A 25,016-nucleotide genomic window follows, 5' to 3' on the forward strand; every position below is an offset into this window, starting at 1 on the left:
CAGTCCAAGGAAAAAGGTTAGCTCACCACACATGCTCATTTCAAATTCACTTTCCATGACCGATTGAAATTCACTGACAAGGTATTTAGATGTAGAACCAAAGATAATGTCATCAACATACACCTGAGCTATGATAAGATCATTTTTCACATGTTTTATAAAGAATGTTTTATCAATTGATCCTCTCGTGTACCCTTTTTCCACCAGATGGGTGGAGAGTCTTTCATACCAAGCTCGTGGTGCCTGCTTTAAACCATAAAGAGCTTTCTTGAGTCTATAAACATGATTTAGATTATGTGGATCTTGGAAACCTTGAGGTTGTTCCACATAGACTTCTTCCTGCAACACACCATTCAGAAAGGCAGTTTTGACATCCATTTGGAACAGTTTGATTCTTAGGTGACACGCAACAGACAAAACCAATCTCACTGATTCTAATCTTGCAACAGGGGCAAAAGTTTCATCAAAGTCGAGACCTTCAATCTGCGAATAACCTTGTGCTACTAGTCTAGCTTTGTTTCTGATTACATTGCCTTTCTCATCACTTTTGTTTTTGAAAATCCACTTAGTGCCTATTACATTACAGTCTCTAGGTCTTGGTACCAAGTACCACACATCATTCCTAGTGAATTGATTTAATTCTTCCTGCATGGCACTAATCCAATCATTATCTAGTAGGGCTTCCTTGATATTCTTTGGTTCAATTAGGGAAACAAACCCACACAGAGATATGACATTCATAGCTATTTGATTTTCTATAATGAAACAAAGTAAAGCATTACCTCGACTTACCTCATCTACACTTACCTGTGGAGCAATTTGGCTTCTGGTTTTGAGACCATCTGAGATTTATCCAAGAATGTCTTGATGTGAATGATCCTTTTGGACTTGCTTGAACCCTCTTTTTGCTTGAGGAACTGGCTCGAAGATGTTGTCAGCATTCTCTCTCTGTTCATTAGTAGTTGATGTGTCTTTTGGTTCTGGTTTGCATGTGGGTGATGTTTCTGCAAAGGTTTCCTCCTGTCTAATGTAGGAATCATCAATAGACACATTGATAGATTCCATGACAATCCTAGTTCTTTTGTTATAGACTCTATAAGCCCGACTATTTGTAGAATATCCGAGGAAGATACCATCATCGCTTCGAGCATCAAATTTTCCGAGTTGTTCTCGATCTCTTAATATGTAGCAGGGACTTCCAAACACACGAAGGTGGTGTATGTTTGGTTTCTTACCTTTCCACAACTCATAAGCTGTTTGGTCAGTTCCAGGTCTGAAGAAAACTCTATTGATGGTGTAGCATGCAGTACTAATAGCCTTAGCCCAAAAGTTCGAGCTTAGATCAGCAGAATGCAGCATTACCCTTGCCATGTCTAACAGCACTCTATTTTTTCGCTCGACTATTCCATTTTGTTGTGGAGTGATCGGGGCTGAAAACTCATGGGAAACACCTAACTCATGAAAGTAGTTAGCAAAAGCAGTATTTTTAAACTCAGTTCCATTATCTGACCTTACTCTTACTAAGCACATGTTCGTGGACTGTTTTTCAATTTTTATTCTTTGGTTTAATCCCCTGAATGATTCAAAGGTTTCAGCCTTGTCTCTTAGGAAATTAACCCAAGTGTACCTGGAGAAGTCATCAACGATCACAAGTATGTACTTCTTACCTCCAATGCTTTCTGTTTGAGCTGGTCCTATGAGATCCATATGCAACAGTTCCAAAACTCTTGTGGTAGTGGCAGCGTTTATTGTTTTATGAGGGGACCTGGTTTGCTTACCGATTTTGCATTCTCCACATATCTTGTCGATCCTACCACTTAGTGCTGGTAGACCTCTGACACACTGCTTAGTGGATAATTTGAGTAGATCCTGATAGTTTACATGCCCCAGTCTTCTGTGCCATATTTCAAATGTTTCTTCGGCAGATCTCACAGTCAAGCAATCCTGTAAATTTAGAGATTCATTAGATTGAATGTGATAACAGTTATCTGAAGATCTCTTACCTCTCATAATATTTTCTCCCTTGTTATCAAGAATTACACATCTTTGCTTATTGAACCACACATCCTCATAATCATCAGCCAAGTGACTGACACTTATTAGATTGGCAGTTAAACCCTCTACATACAAGACATTTTTTAGATTAGGAATTCCAGGAGTATTGACTGTTCCCCGAGCAAGTATTTTTGCTTTTCTCCCATCACCAAAAGTAACTGAACCCGTAGTGCTTTCATCTTCGAATGAGATAAACCAAGCTTTATCTCCAGTCATGTGTCTGGAGCAACCACTGTCCACATACCAAAAATCTTTTCGCTTATCTGCCAAGGCCGTGAGTGCTACCAGGCAAGTTGCTTCAGTGTATGCTGAAGAATTATCTGTACTTACACTTGTCATGAGGCAGACATCATTAATAGAGTCAGTAGAATCAGAGTGATTAGAATGAAGTTTATTTAAGTTCTTTCTAATCCAGACAGGTTTACTTCTATTTTGCATGTTTGCTTTAGTAATCAGACTAGCCAGTGTGTTGATAAGCTCTTTCTGCTCTTTAAGCTCACAATGTAAAGATTTTACAGATAGCTTTTCCTCACCAGATGGAATTGACTTAAGTCTCTCATTTCATCTTGGTCTAATGTGTCCTAACTTGCCACAATAATGACATGTAGGAATAAAGGACTTAAAATTCGCATACCTGTTATGACTAGTAGAAGGCATCTGATTCAACCTTACCTGAGTGACATTCTGAGAAGATTTTGGTTCTTTGTCAGCCCTTGTAATAGAGTCTTTGATGACTTGAGTGATGGGATCATCTTTCTCCAATTTCGAATTTGACTCTCTCACAAAGTGTGTGCCTTTGGAGCTTTCTCCAGAATATCCAAGTCCGAATGTATCATGGTGAGTTTTTCCGGAGTTGAATAACTTAGATGCTGTTGCAGAGCTTATCTCAAACTTTGTGAACTTCTCTTGAGTGGACTTCAACTCTTTCTGCAATGATTCATTTTCAGTTAGTAGGTTTGAGTTTAGAGCATGTTGTCCTTTTACCTCAAGTTCAAGCATCTTGATTGTGTTTTTCAATTCAGTGCATTGTATCTTCCAGGTCTGAGAACTCTCGTCGCTTTGTGAGTTCTGTAGCTCTTCTATGAGTTTGTTTCTTTCTTGTTCCCACGTGTTCTGAGAGGTCCTCCATGCAAGTTCCAACTTCTCATATTTAGCTTTTAGCCGCACAATTTCATCCTCCAAACCTGCATTTTTGATTAATGTGGCTTTTGACGCTTTATAGAGTTGTTTGCAGCGGACATTAGTCTCATCATCTGAGAATTCTTCATCACTTTCAGATTCAAGTGAAAGAGATGACACGAAAGCAACATTTTCGATCTCCTGAGGTTCATCATCACTCCATGTCGAGAGGAGGGATTTATTGTTGCTATTTCCATGCTTCCTGTTACCACAATCAGTAGAAATATGGCCATAGCCACCACATTCATAGCATTTTACTTTTCCAGATTTGTTTGCTCTAAAATTCCCTCTAACGTTGTTATCATTGTTAACAAAATTTTTCTTGGGAACATTTAAGCTTTGAGAGGAGGATTTATTTCTAAGAAACTTTTTGAACTCTTTGGTCAGAAGAGCAAGATCAAGTGATTCATCTTCCTCTTCTTTCCCTTTCACAGCCTTGAAAGCTACACCTTTGGATTTCTTTTCAGGTTTTAGTCTTAGTTCATAAGTCTTTAGATTTCCAATGAGTTCATCCAAAGGGTATTCATCAATGTCAAATGAGTCCTCAATACTAGTGACTTTAGAGTGAAACTTTTCTGGTAAGGCTCTAAGTATTTTCTTGACTACCTTGTCTTCATCAAAAGGGGCACCTAGACTACGACATTGACCAGTAATCTTTAGAATTCTACCATGAAAGTCATCCACGGTTTCCTCCTCTCCCATGATCATAGTTTCAAATTCATATATCAGACCTTGCAGTTTTTGAGCACGTACCTTTTTGTTTCCTTCATATGTAGTCTGCAGCAGATCCCAAGCTTGTTTTGCAGTGTTGCAGTGACTAATTCTCAGTTTTTCACGTTCTGAGAGAGCGGTGGAGATGCTATTTTTTGCTTTGAAATCGGCTTGAAGATCACGTACTTCTACATCAGTCCAATCCTTCCGTGGCTTGGGAATAGAGATTGATGAGCCCTCGCCTTTAGCTGGAATTATTGGTGTCTTCCAACCATTTTCCACAATGTTCCATACATGTTCATCTTGCGCATACAAGTATGACTTCATGTATATCTTCCATTGAGTGTACTTTTCACATCCTCCATCAAACCATGGAGGACTATTAACAGATCCACCAGCAGCCCTATCTCGATGTTGTTCCATCGTCCCTGCGATCTACTAGGATAATCTAGAACCCGCTCTGATGCCAAGTTAAATAGCGACAAGCGTGGCCCGTGGCCCACCATTGTACCGATATTGTCCCAACTTAACCACCCGATAGGTGTTGGGTTTTAATCATAAAATGCCTCGGTACAATTGGGTGAGATCCACCCACTTATAAGTTATATTTCATTTGTCACTTTTCCAATGTGGGATCTTTCCTCTCCAACACGCCCCCTCACGTGCAACCTAACTCTAGGTCTGCACGTGAAATTAATTAATCCAATTTCCACATTAGAAAATTGGGACACAAGTCTCATATCGGAGACTTAGTCGATACAATCCAAGGCCCACATTGGACACTTGGTAATTTCAATGGCAATACAGGGAACCCCAATTTGGGTTCATGATACGTGCCTACGTGGAGACGCAATTGGAGAAGGACCCGCTCTGATACCAAATGAAAATACCAAATGGAACGATATTGCGATACAACTCAAAGAACAATTTTACTACAAAAGTATTTTAACAATAGGGACACAGAATTTGCTAACGCAGTGTAAACCTCTCCACTGAGGAAACTTCACTGCGTGGCTTTTAACGTAGCCAACACGAAAGATCAATCCAATATGAATCAAAAGAGTTTACAGTACACAAGTTGTGTTGTTCATAACATACACAATCACTTAGCAACAGATGCTAACTTGATTTACAACTGATCTAACATTTACTTGATCTTCAATCTATCAACTCTAATCAAATCACTGATCTTTCTTGTTTTCAATGTCTCACTGATCTTTGAGAAAGATTTATGAAAGTGCCAGACAACACAAGATAAAGCATGAAACAAATAAAAAGAGTTTTCAGAAAAATGGTTTTGACGAAAAACACATAGTTCAAGAATGAACAAAACGTTTTTATGCTGCAGATGAAAACCCTTAACAAAATGCATTAGTTTCGAAGCCTTTTATACAAGAGGCAAGACTCCCCCTCAAACAAATCTTTTTCTTTAAACACCAAATAAGATAGATATAGAAAAATATCAAAACTTATTTGTTTTGCATGCAAGAAGTCTTTAATGCAAAAATACACCAAATCAATTTAATAGATATGTAAATCAATTAAAAATGTGCAGCATGATTTGGAGAATTAAACTCAAGATCAGTGAGTCAATTCTGCTTGAACACATCTTCCTCTTCGTTTCCTTGAAGCTCCGGTTTCCTTGTGACAATGGGAAATCATGTATTGAATGGTAATTGCCCAAAATACTTACAAAACTGTTGGGTCCGTCTTGTACTAGTAGAAAAGAATACTTTGATTTTAGGGTTTTCAATAATAATACTATTCATCCCACAAAGGGGTATATATACAAGGACAAGAGGAGTAGTCTAACCCTAATAGGAAACAATCATTCCTATAATTACATGATAACCTAAATAAATAAGAATCATAATTACATAAGATTTACAGCTATTCTACACTCCCCCTCAAGTTGGTGCATAGATGTCTATCATGCCCAACTTGTCAACTGAGCTGTCAAATATCTTCCTGGACACTCCTTTAGTAAGAACATCAGCTAACTGCTCTTCTGAGTTTACAAATGGAAAACGAATAACCTTTCTGTCAAGATTTTCTTTAATAAAATGACGGTCAACCTCCACATGCTTTGTCCTATCATGCTGAACTGGATTATGTGCAATCTCAATTGCAGCTTTATTATCACAATGCAAATCCATAGGTTGTCTAAGCTTGTAACCTAGATCTTTCAGGACATTACGAATCCATAACATTTCACAGACTCCATGTGCCATACCTCGAAATTCAGCTTCTGCACTTGATCTGGCCACAACTTTCTGTTTCTTGCTACGCCAAGTGACAAGGTTCCCTCCTACAAAAGTGAAGTACCCAGATGTAGAACGCCTGTCAGTTTTATCACCAGCCCAATCTGCATCTGTGTATCCCCCAACTTCCAATTCATCCTTATTCTCAAACAGTAATCCTTTACCTGGCGCCATCTTCAAATACCTCAAAATCTGAAAAACTGCATCCATATGATCTTCACTAGGACAATGCATAAACTGACTGACAACTCTCACAACATAAGCAATATCAGGTCTAGTATGTGAAAGATAAATCAACCTTCCTACAAGACGTTGATACCTTCCTTTATCAGTTGGAATTTGATCAGGATAAATGGCAAGTCTGTGATTCATCTCAATGGGTGTCTCAATTGGACTGCAGTCCAGCATCCCCGTTTCAGTAAGTAAGTCAAGAACATACTTCCTCTGTGACAGTGAAATTCCCTTCTTAGACCTCGCAACTTCAATACCCAGAAAATACTTCAGTTGCCCCAGATCCTTCATTTCAAACTCCTTTGACAGATACTTTTGTAACTCATTCATCTCTTTCGGATCATCCCCTGTAACAATCATGTCATCAACATACACAATAAGAGCTGTAATCTTACCATTCTTGCGCTTGATAAACAAGGTATGGTCAGCATTGCTCTGTCTGTACCCAAAGGCTCTCATGGACTTTGAAAATCTCCCAAACCAGGCTCTTGGAGATTGCTTCAGGCCATACAAAGACTTCTTCAATTTACACACCTTGCCAACTTCACTTGGGTAATTCTTAACACCTGGGGGCACATCCATGTACACTTCTTCTTCCAAATTCCCATTAAGAAACGCATTCTTCACATCAAACTGGTGTAAGGGCCAATCTTTGTTTGCTGCAAGTGAGATTAGAATCCGAACAGTATTGATCTTTGACACAGGTGCAAAAGTCTCCTCATAATCAATCCCATAACGTTGTGTGTATCCTTTGGCAACCAACCTCGCCTTGTATCTATTAATAGTTCCATCTGCATTAAGCTTCACAGTAAATACCCAACGACACCCTACAGTCTTCTTTCCAGCCGGCATAGGTACTAGTTCCCATGTTGCATTCTTTTGAAGAGCTTCCAATTCTTCATTCATCGCCTTTGTCCATTTTGGATCCGTCAATGCATCCTGCACGTTACTAGGAATAGATACAGTAGATAATTGATCAATAACAAGTGCATGTGACCCAGAAATCCTATGGTTAGACATAAAATTAGCTATAGGGTATTTAGCTTTGGCTTTGATATCTGGTTCATATTGTTTCTTAGGAATTCCCTTAGTAACCCTTTGTGATTTCCTAGGTTCGACACTTTCTAACCCAGAAGATTCATTAAAGTTTAGGGGTACCTGAGGAGGATCATTCTGATCGGGATCTTCAGTTGGTGATGTAGAAGGGGGAATATCTTGTGTGTGAGCTTCAAATACGTCTTGATTTTGATTCAAACTATCCAGAAAAGTCGTCTCTTCTGTCTCGGAATTCACAACACTCTGTTCGGCAGTTACATTTTCTGTTTCGGAATTCACAACACTCTGTTCGGCAGTCGCATTTTCTGTTTCGGAATTCGCAACACTTCGTTCGGCAGCGCATTGTCTATTTCGGAATTCACAATGCTCTGTTCGGCAACTGCATTTTCTGTTTCCAAATTTTTTTTACCCTCAAATGTATCCTCCAAATTTTCCAAGTCTTCAAAGACATCAAAATCAATAATAGAACTCCCTTCACAACCTCTCTCCCCCTGAAGGGAAGACTGAGAAGCTCCCCCTGAGTAATAAGGCTCGGATTCACGAAAAGCAACATCAAGAGAGACATGTAAAGTGCCAGTAAGGGGATCATAACATCGATAACCCTTCTGGAAGTCAGCATAACCAACAAAGATACACTTACGGGCACGGGGATCAAGCTTGTTGCGTTGAGGCTTGGGAATATGAACATAGGCTGTGCACCCAAACACCCGGGGCTCCAAATTAGGCATAGAAGGGATGGTCAAAAATGTATGAAGCTTCTGATGAGGATTCTGAAACTCAATCACCCGTGAAGGAGTACGGTTGATAAGATATGCTGCAGATTTTACGGCTTCTCCCCAATAGGACCGAGGTACATTCATGCCAAATAAGGAAGCACGAACAACTTCCATCAACTGCCTGTTCTTCCATTCTGCTAACCCATTCTGTTGAGGAGTATAAGAATTGGAGGTTTGATGACGAATTCCATGTGACCGGCAAAACTCAATCATAGGGCCATTCACAAACTCTCCACCATTGTCAGACTGAAACACTCTGATGGATTGTTGATACTGAGTTGCCACCATTTTGTGAAATTCGATAAACATTCCAAATACATCACTCTTATTCTTCAGTAATGACACCCATGTCATGCGAGTGCAATCATCAATAAACGTTACAAAATACAGAGCTCCAGAAAGAGAAGGAATCTTTGCAGGACCCCAGACATCAGAGTGAATTTTCATAAAAGGAACAGGACTTTTATTAAGACTTGGTGAATATGAAATACGGTGGCTCTTGGCCAGTTCACAAATGTCACAATGGAAATCCAAATCACTGACAACCGAAAACAAATGAGGTTGCAGCTTCTTAAGATAACTAAAAGATAGATGACCTAAACGGCGATGCCATAACCATACTGCTTCCTTTGCATTCTCTACCCGATTAATCTGATTAGCTTGCCCCAAAAGATGCTTCTGGTTTTCTCCAGTCTCTGTCAGATCCAGGTAGTATAATTTTCCCCTTCTAACACCATAACCAAGAATCCGCCGAGTCAGAATGTCCTGAAACACACAGAAAGATGGATAGAAGGTCACAATACATGCAAGTGCTAAAATAATCTGACCAACAGATAGGAGATTATAAGCTAGTGAGGGAACAACTAGGACAGATTCAAGGGTTAAGGTATCAGATACAACAATAGAACCTTCTCCGGTGACCGGAGTTGGAGTACCATCAGCAGTAGAGACAATATTTTGAGAGGAACGTCTAAGGTTTTTCACAAGACTAGGGTCATTGGTCATATGATCAGATGCACCTGTATCAATTATCCATGTATTATTCAAAGTAGCCTTACCCTTCATACCTGACTGCGCTACATTAGCGGAGGCATTGTCGAGATGCTCTTCCTCTGTAGTAGCAATAGCCGCCTTGCCCGGATTCTTTCGCGGTTTCCTGGTGAAGTCCCACCAATCAGGGTAGCCAATCACTTCATAGCACCGCTCCTTGGTATGACCTACTTCCCCACAGACAACACATTTTTTGTTTGCGTATGGGTTTGGTTTGTCATGAGGACGACGTGGAGAAGGACCTGGTCGGCGTTGAACGGCCATAACAGAAGATTCGGTAGGTACCGAACGCCCCATAGCTTGTTTCTCTGATTGCACCTTGCGAATGTAAGCATAGCTCTGCTCCAAGGAGAATTTAGGCTCCTTGCGTAGGATTTCTCCACGCACCTGATCATACTCTGGGTCAAGTCCACTCAAAAATAAGTGAACACGCATCCGGGACATTGCTGAAGTTTCTTGAACGACAGCTGCAACATTATCATGTTGAGAGGCCACCCTTTGATCAATCTCCTGGAACATTGCCACTAACTCATTGTAGTAGGTCGGAATGGGCCTTCCATTCTGCTTTGCTTCAAAACACTTTTTATTCAACTCAAAGATTCGGGTTTCATCAGAATCATCATAAAAGGTTTTCTCTACAGCTTCCTAAATATCTTTCGCAGTAGGGAGACGAATATACCGGTTCATGAGAGAGGATTCCATGGAGTCAATTAGCCAACTTTTCACCTTTTCATTGTCCGTGGCCCAAGCTTCATACTCTGCAGAATTCATGGCGGGTTCAGCCTTTACTTCGGTCAGATAACCAACCTTCCCTCGTGCTCTAATGCGCATTCTCATAAGAGGAGCCCATATGGTGTAGTTGGATTCATTCAAGACAACACTTGTGGGGAAAGCAGAGTTGTCTTGTTGGGTGGTGTAGTGGTGATGGATGATTGGTGAGGATGACACCATTGTCTTCTCGGGATTTGACTGTTCGCCTTCAATTGCAGGTCCGGCCATTGAGGAATTTGGGGTTTGTTTGTTTTTTTTCAGGTTTGGTTTTTCTAGGGTTTCAAAAATTCAGGGATGGCTTGATTTTAATGGTGGTGGTACGCAGCGGTTTGTGGTGTGCTTTGGGATTCAGGATTCAGGATTCATGATTCAGGATTTAGGATTCAAAGGATGCAGGCAAGTTCAAAGGATTGAACCTGCTCTGATACCAAGTAGAAAAGAATACTTTGATTTTAGGGTTTTCAATAATAATACTATTCATCTCACAAAGGGGTATATATACAAGGACAAGAGGAGTAGTCTAACCCTAATAGGAAACAATCATTCCTATAATTACATGATAACCTAAATAAATAAGAATCATAATTACATAAGATTTACAGCTATTCTACAGTACTTGGCAACTGCAATAGCAGAGACCTGGCTTTGGTCAGTGGTCAGTCCCTCATTCAGTCATATTACAATATTTTCTTACCAGTACAACAGCACAGAAGAACCATCCTATGTTTGGTTAAGGAAACAAATATGGACGATAAACTATTATGTAGAATTTTTTCATTACTCATTTAATTGTTTTGATTCCAAGTGATAAGAGAGAGAATAAAAAATTCAGTCTTGAAGAAGCCAACGGATAAGTTCGGTAAAATCTTCAGAACAAAACAAGCAGCTTGTAACCAATGTTTCTTCATTTCATTTATTGTCCAACTTTCCTTGTCTAATTCCTGAGAGATTTCTACTCAAAGCGTATGACCCAAGCACATAAACACTGACTGCTGTATTTATATGCAAATGAGGAATCTTCCAAAAAAAATCTGATAATCTAGAAAGACGTGTTTATATTTTGAGCCCCCCAAGGACTGGACGGCCAGAGGGAGCTCAAATTTACCGTGTTAGATATACATAATTGTATACATTCTCTCTGAAATGAGACTTCCAAATCAAAAGTAGCTCAGGTATTTTTATATAGCCACACATCAGCATCAGCTATGGGCAGATGTGAATGTTAGGCCCTCAAGCATCCAAGCAAACTATTTTCCAACAAAGGAATACCCACAAAAGCATAGACTAGACACTACAGCAGGCATCCACATATACTAAATCTCAAAAGGTATATACACTATATAAACAATTCACCATCATCACTGACCTGTATATGTCTTTCAGCATTCTGGTCATTTGACCTGAAGCAATAGATTGATCAACTTCTAGTATGCATTTTGTGCAACCTACAAATCCAGTGGTGCATACTTGTGGCGTGACATAATGCACCCACAATGGAGTGGCTGCATAAGGAAACCAATTATTAGTTTCTTTCAAAAAAATATTGATGATAGAATGAAAGACACAGAGTTTTGTGTTCTTATCTGAATCAACCTAATAGAATTTGTGTTGATTCACAAACAGATGTCCGAAACAAAATGAAAAAAATAAAATTATACTAAAAACAAAAAGAAGACTTACCTTCCCACAAACAGCACAGTCTCTCCAGCTTTCCGCTTCCATGTGAAAAGTTTCACAAAATATACCATTCACATAAGCAAAACTAAATTTGCAAAGGATATAGTCAGTTACCATTTACCAAAAACTATGAGGAATAAATGGATAATTGATCAGATTTGCACTTTCAAAGTTTACCATATTGAAAATTAAAACCACACTACAGTAATTTAAAAAGTTTACACTCGAGACCTAGCATTTGTCCCAAGAAGATCACAGGGGAAAATTTCTATGCATTAGATACTTTCTTAAGTATGGCCTCACATAATAAGGAATTGCGTTGGATGGGCTAGAGGTACAGTTTGGGAACTTCTTTACCAATGACCTACCTATGTCCCTTCTAAGGTAAGATATTTCTTTGACTACGGTTTCATCACTTCATGCAAGCAATTAATTAGCACCGATTTGAGCTAAGGATTTCTGTTAGAATTAACTTCCTTGTGCGGATTCAAGACATGCAGTAGGTCCCAATTATTGCTAAGATTGCAAGGGCCAAGTATAAGAGAATAAAAACCCAAGGATAAACCAAATTTGAACTTTAATCGTCAGTTACTTTTTTTTTCAATGCTCAGAGCTGTTTAACACAATGACATTGTGGCCGATATACGAGTCCCAATATGAAAGCTCGGCACTTAAATAAAATCAACCATAAGACTGAAAACCCTATGTCACAGCATACAAGTGCTCGGGAGCATATCACAATTTTCTTAACAGAACATGCTGAGAATTGGAAAATAAAAAGAACGGTAAAATCAAATTATTCAAACCAAGTTAAACATGCTGTATTTATTTAAACTTCTCTATGGCAACATTTAATACAAATAATAAGTTTCCTACTTTAATCATACTCCTCCCTTTTTTCCTATGTACATATTACAAATAAAACTGCTTAAAGTTCACTGGACCTGTCAACTACTAAATGTTGAGAATTAACTTGCTCTTATATTGCAGGACCCTACAAAGATACTTATCACTCTCGAGGCACGTAGATTTAGTCAATACACTTCAGGGTCTTCTTTACCCAGAAAGAGTGTGGGATTGTGGGAAATATCCTGGCAAATTCATCTTTTGCCAACAACTAGCATTCCCAAGAATGGTTCATGAAGTACGAGGTCAAAAACAAAGTGCTATGAGCAAGTTCTAGGGAGTTCTCCTGTAAGGAATTCACCTGTATGGTGTCCCAGAGATTCTTCTCAAAAATCCAAAATTTACCCTGCGCCTGCAAGGTAGACTGAGAATGTGTTTTCAGATTTAATTCATTCTTGTGAGACCAAGAATCTTGTCCCAATATGCTTAATTTTTTTGGGTTACAGAATATTCTAAAAGATGGTGAAAGACCAAAGAGGTATCTCAACAATGTTTCTGTTCCACGAAACACAAGTTATGTATTTCAACCCATTAAATCCTTATGAAAAGCGAGCAGTTGCTGCACTTAATTGTGACTTCCAGATAGTTACCTAAGTTCTTTACCGTTCTCTTAAATCTCTTTCGTATATCATGCAGATTCCAAGTTATACATAAAAGGGGGAGGGGTGGTCCTCAAATCATTTATTTACAGAGGCACTGTTGTTCAAGTTGTTAAGATGAAGACCACTTGCGTGTCAAGCATCCGGAGACTTGGTAAAATCTGTTGCGGTAGCTGTTTAGTATAAAAGCCTTGGTTTCTTCATTTGATACAAGTTAGCAATTGTACAATTACAGAGGAAAAATACCACAATACCAGTAGCCTCTCTTTTATCTCTCTGTTCTTCGTCTTCTTCCTCTAGCTTAGGGTTTCGTTCACCATTGTTGCTTTACCTTCAAGCTTTCATCATCATAACCTTGACTTTTAGCAGAAGTCTTCGACGGAGAAGACCTTTATACTTAGAGAGATCTACCATCAAATTATTTTGACCTTTCCCAATGAAACCTTACAGAACTTCTAGAGAGGGCATTTACTTTCAAGACAACTAAAACCATGTGGGTTGGTTTCTCTTTTGGATTGATTTGTGGTGATGATCACAAGACAAAACACAGTTGATTTTAGATAGTAGGTCATGATTTATGTAATCATGATCATATTATACCAGTAATCTTGTACTTTAATTGAAAAGGTAAAACTGTCTTCAAATCACCTTACTTGGCTTTACTAGTGTAGATCAGAAAAGAAAAAATTTACATAATACCACTAGGTGGCTTTGTGTTGTTAGTCATTACTAGTGAGTCATGCATCTCACCTTAAATTTGTTTAACACGAACTCAAGGAATGTGGGAGAACTAAGATATACTGTAATTTACGGGATTTATCAAAGCAACAAATTAAGAAAAGCACACATTATTTTGAATGTTTTGCAGAAAGTCATTCCATAATCTTCTACCTAACTCAAATATTCACATATAAGATTGTTTAGGTTGCACAGAGAGGAACCAACTCTTTGTTGAATCACTGGATTGCTTTCGGGGAAAGAATCCTCTGCTCCATTCAAAATAAGAAAACGAACTTCTAAGCCACCCTCTATGCCATGGAGCTTTGGATAGAAAAGGAATCCTCCTTGCATGTAGACCGTCTAGTATTTAGCCTTAAGGCTGTGAGCCTCGAAGCTAATAGCAGTTGTACCTTGAGTAGGATTTATAAAGAAACGTATAAACTTATCTCAAGTCAAATGGACTGAATCAAAGGCCCTCTTAACCATTACATGATAGTGTAAGCAACTATCCATATTTTAATTTGATCTCTTCATTTTTATACTAAATGTGTGAAGTCGTAACTAGAAATCTTCATACTTTGACTCGATCTCTACATTTTTATACACCAATCTCAACTAGAATCTTAACGGATTGCATTCTGTTTTCAGTCCCTCCATTAAAACCAATAGCATGAACAACCTTACCAAATTAAAACCAAAAGACAATGTGACAAATCAACTGCAGCATCAAATCATAATCAACCCAAAACCACACAAAGAACCACAATATCAATTCAATCAGAAAAACAAAACAAAACATTTACATACAGCAACACAATCCTTTAAAGCAAAAACGAAAACAAAAAAACCCAATTCAAATCAATCAAAACCGGGCGAAAGACCCATCCTTGAGCTCCCAGCCATTAACGAACTGATCACTCTCGGCCTTGCAGAAAAAGCACGAAGCTTTGGAAGCCATTGAAGCCGAGAAGCAAAGACAGTGACGGAGGCAGAGATTATAAATGCGTGTGGGTCAAAGCCATTTCGAGCTTTCCCAATTTGCGATGGCTCACAAATTGGGAATTAGGGTTTTGGGGTTTTGGTGAAACGAATTGGATTTGAACTGGGTTGACGTGGAATGAATGTGGGGGGATGAATCTGATGGGCGAGATTGAAAAAGTAGGAGAATTTTGATGGTTTCCAAAGCTCAGGAAGAACCAAAAGTGGGTCAGGTTCGTCGTTTTCAGAACAACCTGCCTTTTATACTCGCAACTTTCCCTCTTCTTTTTTTCTTTTTCCCGTCAAATTCAGATGGGGTCGCCACATTTGAACCCATTAGTTTTTGAATATTATATAATTTCAAAATTTAATCATATAAAAGATACAAAAACCCAAAATCACAAATCAAAAATTTACCAATTACATGAAAGGTTCTTTGATCCGAAATGAAAAATAACAAAGGAAAATAATATGTGTTACTTATTGATTATGCAATGTGCAATGTTCGGATCCAGCTTGAATGTGTATAAAACAAGATCAATTATATTAAGTCTCAAAAGCTTCACTAAGTCATTGATGATTGATAGTTTAAGAGGTAAATAAATTAAATTTAAACAAGAAACAAGTATTTAAGGTCTGAAGATGTAACTTACTCGGCTCGTATATAAAGTCAACAAGTAATAGTCTATAGAACGCGCTGCACGCGCTTGGTATCTGTGAGTGAGTTATGCTCCGTCCGGCGGTGCATCCTTGGGGCGTCGTCCTCGGACGGGCCTGTGACGATCCAATGACCCCCGCCGGGACTCCTTGGCGTAGGCGTGGCTGGAGATGGATGTTTGCGCGGTCAATTTCTGGCCTGACAGATCGGATGCGATATGCTTACTTGGAGTAGGCCTCATCATATGGCCCTTGGACCCGCCCTGAAACCTAGCCCGGCCCGGCCCTCAAAGCCCTACCCGGCCCTACCCTAAAATTTATAAATTATTTTTACAAGTTTCTTTTACATAGAAAAGGAAATATACAATCTGGGAGGTATTAGAAAAATGGCTATCTTCTGTCCAAAATCCAATTGATGTATGAGGCCCATTTTGCGTAGCCCAACTCCAAGTCAGTCCAAGTCCAAAGTGTAAAACCTAGCTGTCTAGGTCATCGAAGGCTCAACCTAACCTTCTAAGGTTCTAATATTAGCTTAGCGGCAGTGGCAGCAGCCATTTGGAGAGAGAAAGAGAGCAAGAGCAGACGACGAAGCCGCCGCTATGTTCTTCTCTATTCCACTTCCCCGCGATGAAAAAATGGGGTCGATTCGTATATAGTGATGAATCCAATGATGTATTTCGGCGGCTGTAACTATAAATTTCAGAATCACAGTGCGTATCCGAGGTAGGAAAGCTCATATTATTTGGCTCTTTGGCATCAATTTGATCCATTTACAAAGCTATTGCTGATAACTTGCATTTTGCTCTCGTTGGACTCCATTTTTTGACCAAACGTTTGCTCTCGGTGGTTTTCTAGTTGGGTTGAGAGAGACGGAAGAAGAAGACTTCCCAGATTGGTTAATATGTTTGCTGCGCATGTTTGATTATAGTTAGTTAATATGTTTCTGCAATATTGTTTAGCATATATTATCTCTTTTCTTTGCTTTTGGACTGATGTAACCATGGTAGGTTTATGTAATATTTTAATTGATGACATTCTCCAGATGGACCAGATCTGATATGATCACTTCATAATCATAGCATCACTATAGTTAAAGCTACTGCATAGCAAGCAATAATAACTGCTCCACCATAATTTGCAGAATGGTAAAAATATTGGTCCCTAGTTCATCATTCTCCGTAGATATTGCAAATATTGGCTAATAAAGTCTGGTCTTTAATTTGGCTTTCAACTCAGGAACCAACCAGGAGCTGATAATGAATCAAGGGGGACTAAGTTTGTTATCTATGAGAGGATATCAGGATGGTACTAAAAATGGCCAGAAGGCTAACTAACCTAGGCGATCTCCATTTTCCACATCCTCATTGGCTTTCCCTTCAACTCTTCAAGTAGCCATGTCTCTGGGTGAGTTTTAAACTTTCGATTTCATTCTATTTATTGTTCTTTCTTATATTATCATAATACAAGGCAGCAGTGTTGCAGAACAAAAAATTGCTTATGATACTATGACGTATATGCTATACAATGCCTTGGATTAAAATGTCTCGGTAATCAAAACCATGAACTCTGTTTGGATGATTCATATTCATATCCTTGTGTCTTTACCTTGTTTATGATTCAAATGGTGGGTAGCATTTTGCTTAAATTTTGGTACTTTTCTGTGATTTCAGAATCAATATGGACCAGGGCACTAGCGGATGCAGGTAAGGATGAGTGGGGGCAGTGGTGGTTTATCATATCATATACTTACGATCATATACTTGCATATTCTCATATAAATTGAATGAGTACTGATCAACTAGAAATCTTTATTCATAATTGCAGGAAATTCTGAGTACAATAGAGCATGGTGGAAGATTGACATAATTGCAGGAATCTTCAACTCCACAAGAATGATTTATTTTGTAATTTTTTGTTTTCAAAGAAGTAATTGATATCATTAGAGCATCAAACTGCTATTCATATCTTTGTTCTTCTCATTGTTTTTGAAGAAGTAATTGAAAGTTTCAGTTTCAGTTTCACTTGATGTAATTGATCATTAGACTTCAGACTACCTTCTTTAGTTTCAAGGGACTTCTATTTAATTGCATATATTGAAGAATTTTTTTTTCTAGATTTGAGTTTATTTAAGTAAAGCCCGGCCCGGCCCTTTTGGCCTGTGCGGAATGGGCCTTAAGGGCGGGTAAGGGCTTACGTATTGAAGCCCTGGCTCGGTCCGGCCCTAAATTTTGTTGACTCGGTCAAAGCCCAGCCTGACCCTACCCTAAGTCCTAAAATTTAGGGTAGGGCTGGCCCTAGCCCGGCCCATGATGAGGCCTAACCTGGAGGCTTGGCCAATCGCGACAGAGATCAGTCTCTGGGGGGCTGATGGTTGGCGGCGGGATTTGGGGTCACTGGAGCGGCCATGCGTGGTGGTTTTTTCCCTGGTGTTGGCAAGGGAGTATCAAAGATCTGACCAAAGGTGGAATTTCCGATCTGTGGGACAACACGGATCCAAAATGGATTTGGTTGGTCCGGTGGTCTCACCACTGATGTCAGCCGGAGGTAGTTGTTCACTGCTGCGCAATGATTCGTTGGTGGTGTTGCCACAGATCTGACGACGGTGGGATTGGTTCTCTGCGATCAGTCTGGAGGTTTGGGAGGATGGAGGTTTTTAGGTCGGGTCTATGGCTTTGGGCCCTGGCTGGTGGGCTTTTAGTCTTTATTTTTTAATTGTTTTGTTGCTGGTTCCTTTTGGTTGGTGGATGGTTGAGCACGCGATCCAGGTTTTACTTGGATGGCAACAGAGGGGTTAATAGGTGGAGATCGTGGTGGGTGGGGCGCCGCTCAACGGAGATTGTCAGTCAAGGGCGGTGGTGGGATGGTGGCGGTGCAACTGGATCGGGTTTGCCATGGTGGTGGGCTTGGCTGTTACTAGTGCTTTAGGGTTTGGTTTTTTTTTTTTTGGGTAATAAGACACTACAGGTTGTGATGGAGACAATCTTCTCCTCCGCCTTCTAGTGGGACATTCCTATCTGGTTTTGGGTCAGCGAAAATGTTTGGCTGTGCACAGACGAGCATTATTGGCCTTCTAGGGGGTCGTTCCTATTTGGTTTTGGGTCGGAGGCGATGGTGGCTTGGAGTAGTTGTGGGTCGACGGTGTTGACAATAGGGTGGTGACGATATTGGGTATACTTTAGTCCCAGGTCTGAATGTTCGGCAATCCTTTTGGTCGAGTTTAGGTCCAAACGATTGTTGGCTTGGTCGATCAAAGCTGGTCAGGTGAACTCTGGGTGGCGAGTTAGTGTCGACACAAGTGAGTTGTCTAGTTTCAGTGTTCTTCTTGGCTGGATGAGAGGTGAGATGTTAATGCTCCGACTCTTGTTGTCTTTGCCATTTAGTTGTAGTGAGGAAATGTTGGTTTTCAGCGAAAAACAAGTTCCTCGCTAATGAGGTTTTTTGTTGTAGTGATTCACCTTAATTAAAGTATTATAAGTCATTATGTCGTAATGTTGGTTTAACATTTTAATTTGAAATATGGTAGATAAATGATGAAATAAACATCTCTTAAAGTTTCATTTCAAAATTTCATGTTTTTCTCTAAATTTCCATCATTTTTCTCAAATATTTACCAACATCAATATTTCCTCGATATCCATTGAAATTTTCATTTTTCGGATCGTCGATATTTCCTCAATATTCGATATTTTGGTCATTGAGCATACTTATGAATCCCCTTTCTTTTTCCTTTCTTTCCACTATTCCAGTATTGTTGCTGCCACGTGGCATCATATCTTCCTATTCTCTCTCTCAACCAATGACTGAAAAATCAATAATTTCGCCGAAATATCGGCGAAATTTTCATTTTTTTGGGACTCTGATATTTTGGATGCCTACCAACATTATTTCGTGCGATATTTTTAGAGTTTCGAGATATATCCCGATATTTTAGGAAATGTGTGATATTTACGAAATTTTAGGGAATATTCGAGAATATTCCTCAACTAAAATAAAGGAAAAACTTGACAAAGGCAAACCTGTCCCTTCCGATATCAAGTCAAAAAACACCCCAACCAATTCGTCTGGGGTTGATTTTAGTTCTTGTGTACTTTTTTTATATTAGTACTTTTTTCGATGGAATAGATTACTAATTCCTTTGGACAATTAATTTAAACCTCTAACTTCTAAGATATAATTTCTAGCAATTATAGATTTTTAGTTTTTTGACTCTAACATTCCTAAATACTTTTGGCACGTTGTAGTAATATTAATTCAATTGTATTTAGTGATTGAATAGTTTTACAACTTTATAAAATTTCTTATTAGACTTATTTATTCTAAAAGTACCAAATATAATACGGGCGACATCAAACATTTACTCTAAATTACTATAATTCACTATGAAATGAAGAAGCTTCACCATTTTTTTTCCAATATAATAGATAATTGATCAAGTAAGTAGTTCACAAAGTTTCACTTAAAATTTCAATGATTTTCTCCGAATTTCCGTCAATTCTTTGAACATTTATCGATATCGAAATTTTCATTTTCCAGACCATTGATATTTCCTCGATACTCAATATTTAGTCATTGCTCTCAACCACACAGTGTTGCACCCATTTGTCTTCTTACTTTTCTCTTTCACCACAAGACCATATAATCCATTCCGTTCCATTCTCTCTAGAATATATACCAGCTGACCCACCCATGTATTCATTCTCTCTTCTCATTCCTCTAGACCAAAAACACGGCAGCCTCTCATCCTTTCTTCCCCTTACCACCAAGACCACCATCTCTCTCTCACCTCTCATCTATTCTTCACTATAGCTCAATCAAATTCCATCATTTCATCAAGCATTCGAGTTTAGGTCCAAGAGAGAGTATAATTCCATTCTTGTCATGCTCACTTTTTAGTGTTGTTGTGATTAGTGTTGATCGATCTCTCCCTCTTTTCTTAACTCTCCTTACTTTAATTTCTTGTAATTGATGAATTTCATTGTGGGTAGGTTGGTGGATTGTGAGTAGTTTCTTATTTGGGTCTAGGGCTTGAAGCCCTAGCAATTTTTACCATGTAATGACATTAATTTTTGGTGCTTAATGAAAGTGTGTTGTGGTTTTCTGTTCATGACTTTGCGTAATTTTCGATGAAATTAAATTTGTTATAGAAATTAGCCAATTTTATGACTAGTTTCTTGTCTTTATCATGAAATTCATTTAATTAATGGCTTAATTTTATGAATGAGCATGTTGTATTGAGCAAATTGTTAATCTTTAAAATTGAACTTAATGCCATTATATGCATATTAGGAGCCCTAGTCCGGTCTTAATGTGTATGTTGATGAGAATGTGAATGCCCTAGCCTGGATTTACATTATTTTTGTACTATGAGAATGTGAATGCCCTAGTCCGGATTTGCATTATCACTCTAAGGCTCTAGTCCAGCTTAGAGTTAGGGATTGTGCCATTTCCCTTTTGCTATGTGCCAAAATTGTTTTGTTACGGTAAATGATTGCTGGAGTGGATGCCTTAGTGCCCAATTCCTTCCATTGTCTTCCAACCTTTAAATTTCAAGCACTTTACTTTTTGCAATTTTTAATTTCCTAGTTTTTAATTTACAAAACCGAAAGTCGATTCCCCCAAATATTTGCTCACATTTTTCATTGTAAATACCATAAGGCCTTGAGCCTACCAATTTATTTTGGTGTGTTCTTGGCTACTTTTTAAGCCTAGTGAGACCTAAGCCTTGTATGCGTGAGACTTGGTGTCTCACTTGGCCATTTTCCAATTTTAGTTTAGTTTAACAAGTGACTTTTGTGATCCATAAATCATTGGATTTGAGTTGGCTCAAGATCCCCTAGGTATGATATTTCCAGGTTTAAATATTTCCCAATTCTTTGATAACCGTGTCCTTATTGTGCGTAAGATGCATTTAAGCACAAAATCACATCATATCAGACTTGTTTTTCTCTCTGTAGGGAAAGAATAAGTCCCATATCTATCGTATCCTTTAGGTATCAAAAGATATTCTTTGCACCAGTCCAATGGAGTCACGTTGGTGCAAACCTATATCCATCTAATAAGTTCACAATCAAAGAGATATCCAGTCTTGTGCATTATGATAAGTACAACAATGCGCCTATTGCACTTAGATAGGATACTTCAATCTCTAACACGTCTTCATCATCATCCTTAGGATGAAACGGATCCTATTTACGGTCAAGACTTCGAACGACCATGGGAGTGCTAGCAGGTTTGACTTTATCTTCATTAAAATGCCTAAGCATCTTTTGTGTGCAAGCCAATTAATCAAAATTCCATCAACACGGTGTGCAAGTTCTAAACCACAGAAAAACTGAGTTTTCTCAAGATCTTTCATCTCAAATTTGAGATTTCAGGTGCTCTGCGGTTTCCTTTAACTCATCTAAAGTTCTAATTAGGTTCATTTCAACTAAATATACCACAACTTCTCTTATTAATGAAAACACATGGGCATAATTCATTGTTGACATATCTCTTCCCAATCAAGTAATCGCTTAGACTGTTACATCTTTCCACATTGCTTTAATCTGACGTTGAGGCTTACAAAACAAAAACAAGGCAAAATATCATCAAAGCTTATTGAAGTGCTGTGGCATTTATGAATAAACAAATTGAGTTGCCATTCAACAAATTATGAATTATCTTGGGGGTACAATGTATAGTGGTTCGTCTCCAGCTTTGTGGGAGACACTTGAACTTTTTACTATATGTTTGGGCCTTGAGGCCCAAGCTCATTACAAGATGTAATGGGATGCCTATTATGAAGCATCCTGGATATTGGTCTTGGCCACCTTCGACCACCATGGGGTAGCTTGGATATTGGTCTACGAGATCCATGTTGTGGTCGGGTCGCACCTTGGCTCGTGCACTAAAAGGGTGTTACTTATTCTTGGTGACATAGTTATATTATAGGCATCAAAACTCACAATCAAATATATTAGGGTGCAACGGGGTAGAAACTAACAATCAATATTCATTTGGATAGAGATCACCTTTATCTCTATATGCTTCAAGATAACACCCTAATTACATTCTTTATAACTCAGAAGCCCAATTGGAAGATAATAGAATCTTCCATACGTTGCTCAATTAGATTATCGTTGCACTTGACATACAATAAACCTTTAGCGAGCTTCTACGATTGTACATGTGACATCATTTACTGAACAACCTCCTTTGTTGCTGGATGAGTCTCCACTAGGACTCATTGTCTTCAGTAAAAATGCGGGTCGTCTCGGTGAAGGAAGAGCTGCATCATTACTTAACATTGAAACAACTGCCGACATGGTTGGCCGGTCAGTCGCAAATTCTTGCACACACAGGAGTGCGATTTGAATGCATCTTATTATTTCACTAACAAGGTAAGATTCACCTATAGATGAATCAATGATTTTCACAGCTCTGCCTTCTTTCCACAGCTCCCAAACCTGAAAATAGTTAGGTCATTATCAAGTTAGCATTATAAGTAGGGTGTATATTATAACAGTCATTGTTTGAAAATAGACAGACTTGCACGCTTACATGTCCAATCAAATTTGAATATGGATACTTCTCATAGGAACCAGCATTCTTTTTGCCAGTAATGATTTCTAGCAATAAAACACCAAAACTATACACATCAGACTTTATTGAAAACAGTCCCTCCATTGCATATTCCGGTGACATATAACCACTGTAGAACACAAAAAGGAATGTTAAGCTTCATTCAATAACATTTATATTGGGTACGCTTGCCACAAGCTATTTGTACTTCTTTAGTGTTTGTTAAGAGTTTGATAACACATAGACCAAAAAGTTATTATGAGATTTTCTACTTTAAGGGGAAACTTACTATGTTCCAACCACACGTTTTGTATTTGCTTCAGTTTGCTCCCCTCTGAATATTCTAGCCATACCAAAATCTGCAATCTTTGGGTTCAAAGAATTATCCAATAGAACATTGCTGGCCTTTAGATCTCTATGGATAATTCTTAGTCTTGAATCTTCATGAAGATATAATAAGCCTCTAGCAATCCCCAAGATAATCTCGAAGCGTCTTGTCCAACTTAAAATTGCTCTCCTTGTTTCATCTGGATAGAGTAAGAAATATAGAGTAACTAATTAATCTTGCTTGCTTGAAGAAACTTACAAATAATAATTGTAGATATATATAACAAAGAAAGACTTACTAAAGATGAAAGAGTCCAAACTTTTGTTTGGCAAGTATTCATAGATTAGAATCTTCTCTTCACCTTCAAAACAACAACCTAAAATCTTAACAAGGTTTCTATGTTGGAGTTTTGCAATCAGAAGAACTTCATTCTTAAACTCTTCAACTCCTTGGCCAGAAAACTTGGATAGTCTTTTTACTGCTATTTCTTTTCCATCATAAAGTATCCCCTGAAATTTGAATTTGAGAAATCAAAGAGAGTAGCTGACGCAACGTATGAACCAATTTTTTTATTTTATTTTATTTCATATATACATTATAACAAGGGGAGCTACCTTATAAACGGGGCCAAACCCTCCTTCTCCAAGCTTGTTTTCAATGGAGAAATTGTTTGTGGCAGTGGCTATGGTGTTTAGATGAAATAATAGTAACTCCAAGTTTATTCTACTATCATCAAGAACTAATCCACCAGCAGCTTCTTCGAAGTAGGTTGACCGAGCAGTAAGTTCAAATGAATATTTATTTTGCCTACGCTTACCTATTATCAAACACAAAAAAGTAAGTTCAAATGAATATTCATTTTGCCTACGCTATCCATATTCATAGCTTGAGATATTCAAGCTTAGTTAGCCACATGAGATGATATTTCATAATGCAAAACTGGGGAGTTTACATAAAAGTGAGGTGAAAAATGTTGATAAATGAATAGAAGGCAAGATCAAGTTTATTTACCTTTCATCTTCATCCTTACCAACCAATAAAGGGTAAGTAAGAGAATAAAAATTGTGACAACTCCAAGTGAAATTTCCAGCCTTGCCTTCTTGCTAAGAGAACCACCTGACTTTGCATATTGAGCTACGAAGGTTTGAAATAAGTAAACACCCAAAATCCAAAGTACAGGAAAAAAAAAAAATCCAAAGACCTGAAAATTGGGAAATCATCAGATTTGGTGATTATTGAAATTTTATGGTTTAGAGGTAGAGAGGAACATTACAATAATGGTCACAATGGTTTTGATGGCAACTTGGATGTCGGCGATAATGGCTGTTGGAGGATAGAGTTGGCTAGGTTCCTTGTTGGGTCTGGTTTAGTTATTGACTTCTTGGGTTGATGTTGTTGATGTTAGGCCTGCAAGTTCTTCTCTTTATCTATCTATCTATCTGAGTCATGTTCTGGTGCTCAATTAATTAGTAGTCAGTTATGTACAACTACCTTACTGACG

At 38.4% G+C, this 25,016-nt stretch overlaps 2 protein-coding genes and 1 long non-coding RNA gene across 6 annotated transcripts; 1 reads left to right on the forward strand and 2 right to left on the reverse strand.

Annotated features, from left to right (window-relative positions):
• Positions 1-849: 849 nt before the first annotated feature.
• Positions 850-4,368, reverse strand: LOC112203592. Its single transcript, XM_024344535.1, has 3 exons — positions 2,690-4,368; positions 2,041-2,386; positions 850-1,944 (listed from the first exon to the last, which is right to left on the reverse strand). Exons 1-3 carry the CDS (start codon positions 4,366-4,368, stop codon positions 850-852), a joined length of 3,120 nt encoding a protein of 1,039 aa, XP_024200303.1.
• Positions 4,369-16,147: 11,779 nt separating this feature from the next.
• LOC112164908 lies at positions 16,148-17,716 on the forward strand. Of its 3 annotated transcripts, XR_005799800.1 has the most exons (6): positions 16,148-16,350; positions 16,483-16,554; positions 16,670-16,772; positions 16,864-17,031; positions 17,298-17,330; positions 17,452-17,716. It is a non-coding gene; the product is annotated as an uncharacterized LOC112164908 (long non-coding RNA). The 3 variants fall into 3 exon arrangements; XR_002922547.1 differs by lacking the exon at positions 16,483-16,554; XR_005799799.1 differs by lacking the exons at positions 16,483-16,554; positions 16,670-16,772.
• Positions 17,717-22,686: 4,970 nt separating this feature from the next.
• LOC112164907 (G-type lectin S-receptor-like serine/threonine-protein kinase At1g11410) lies at positions 22,687-24,891 on the reverse strand. 2 transcript variants are annotated; one of them, XM_024301265.2, is made up of 7 exons: positions 24,789-24,891; positions 24,527-24,649; positions 24,130-24,332; positions 23,814-24,024; positions 23,477-23,714; positions 23,167-23,317; positions 22,687-23,072 (listed from the first exon to the last, which is right to left on the reverse strand). In XM_024301265.2, the coding sequence occupies exons 2-7, from the start codon at positions 24,537-24,539 to the stop codon at positions 22,770-22,772; spliced, it is 1,119 nt and encodes a 372-aa protein (XP_024157033.1). In that variant the 5' UTR covers positions 24,540-24,649; positions 24,789-24,891; the 3' UTR covers positions 22,687-22,769. The 2 variants fall into 2 exon arrangements, with proteins under 2 accessions (XP_024157033.1, XP_024157032.1); XM_024301264.2 differs by having other exon boundaries at positions 24,527-24,882.
• Between the last annotated feature and the right edge of the window lie 125 nt (positions 24,892-25,016).

Source organism: Rosa chinensis, chromosome 5 (genome assembly GCF_002994745.2).
Source record: "Rosa chinensis cultivar Old Blush chromosome 5, RchiOBHm-V2, whole genome shotgun sequence".
Taxonomy (NCBI): Eukaryota; Viridiplantae; Streptophyta; class Magnoliopsida; order Rosales; family Rosaceae; genus Rosa; species Rosa chinensis.

Bases quoted from the DNA above. Each gene is read 5' to 3' on its own strand.
- LOC112203592 (XM_024344535.1), bottom strand. From the start codon at position 4,368: ATGGAACAACATCGAGATAGGGCTGCTGGTGGATCTGTTAATAGTCCT. The intron at 2,387-2,689 runs GTATGCGAATTT...CCTCATGACAAG, and splicing joins CCTTCTACTAGTCATAACAG to TGTAAGTACAGATAATTCTT. The intron at 1,945-2,040 runs GTAATTCTTGAT...CTAAATTTACAG, and splicing joins GGTTCAATAAGCAAAGATGT to GATTGCTTGACTGTGAGATC.
- LOC112164907 (XM_024301265.2), bottom strand. The intron at 23,715-23,813 runs GTAAGTCTTTCT...TACTCTATCCAG, and splicing joins TTTGGACTCTTTCATCTTTA to ATGAAACAAGGAGAGCAATT. The intron at 23,318-23,476 runs GTAAGTTTCCCC...TGTGTTCTACAG, and splicing joins AAACGTGTGGTTGGAACATA to TGGTTATATGTCACCGGAAT.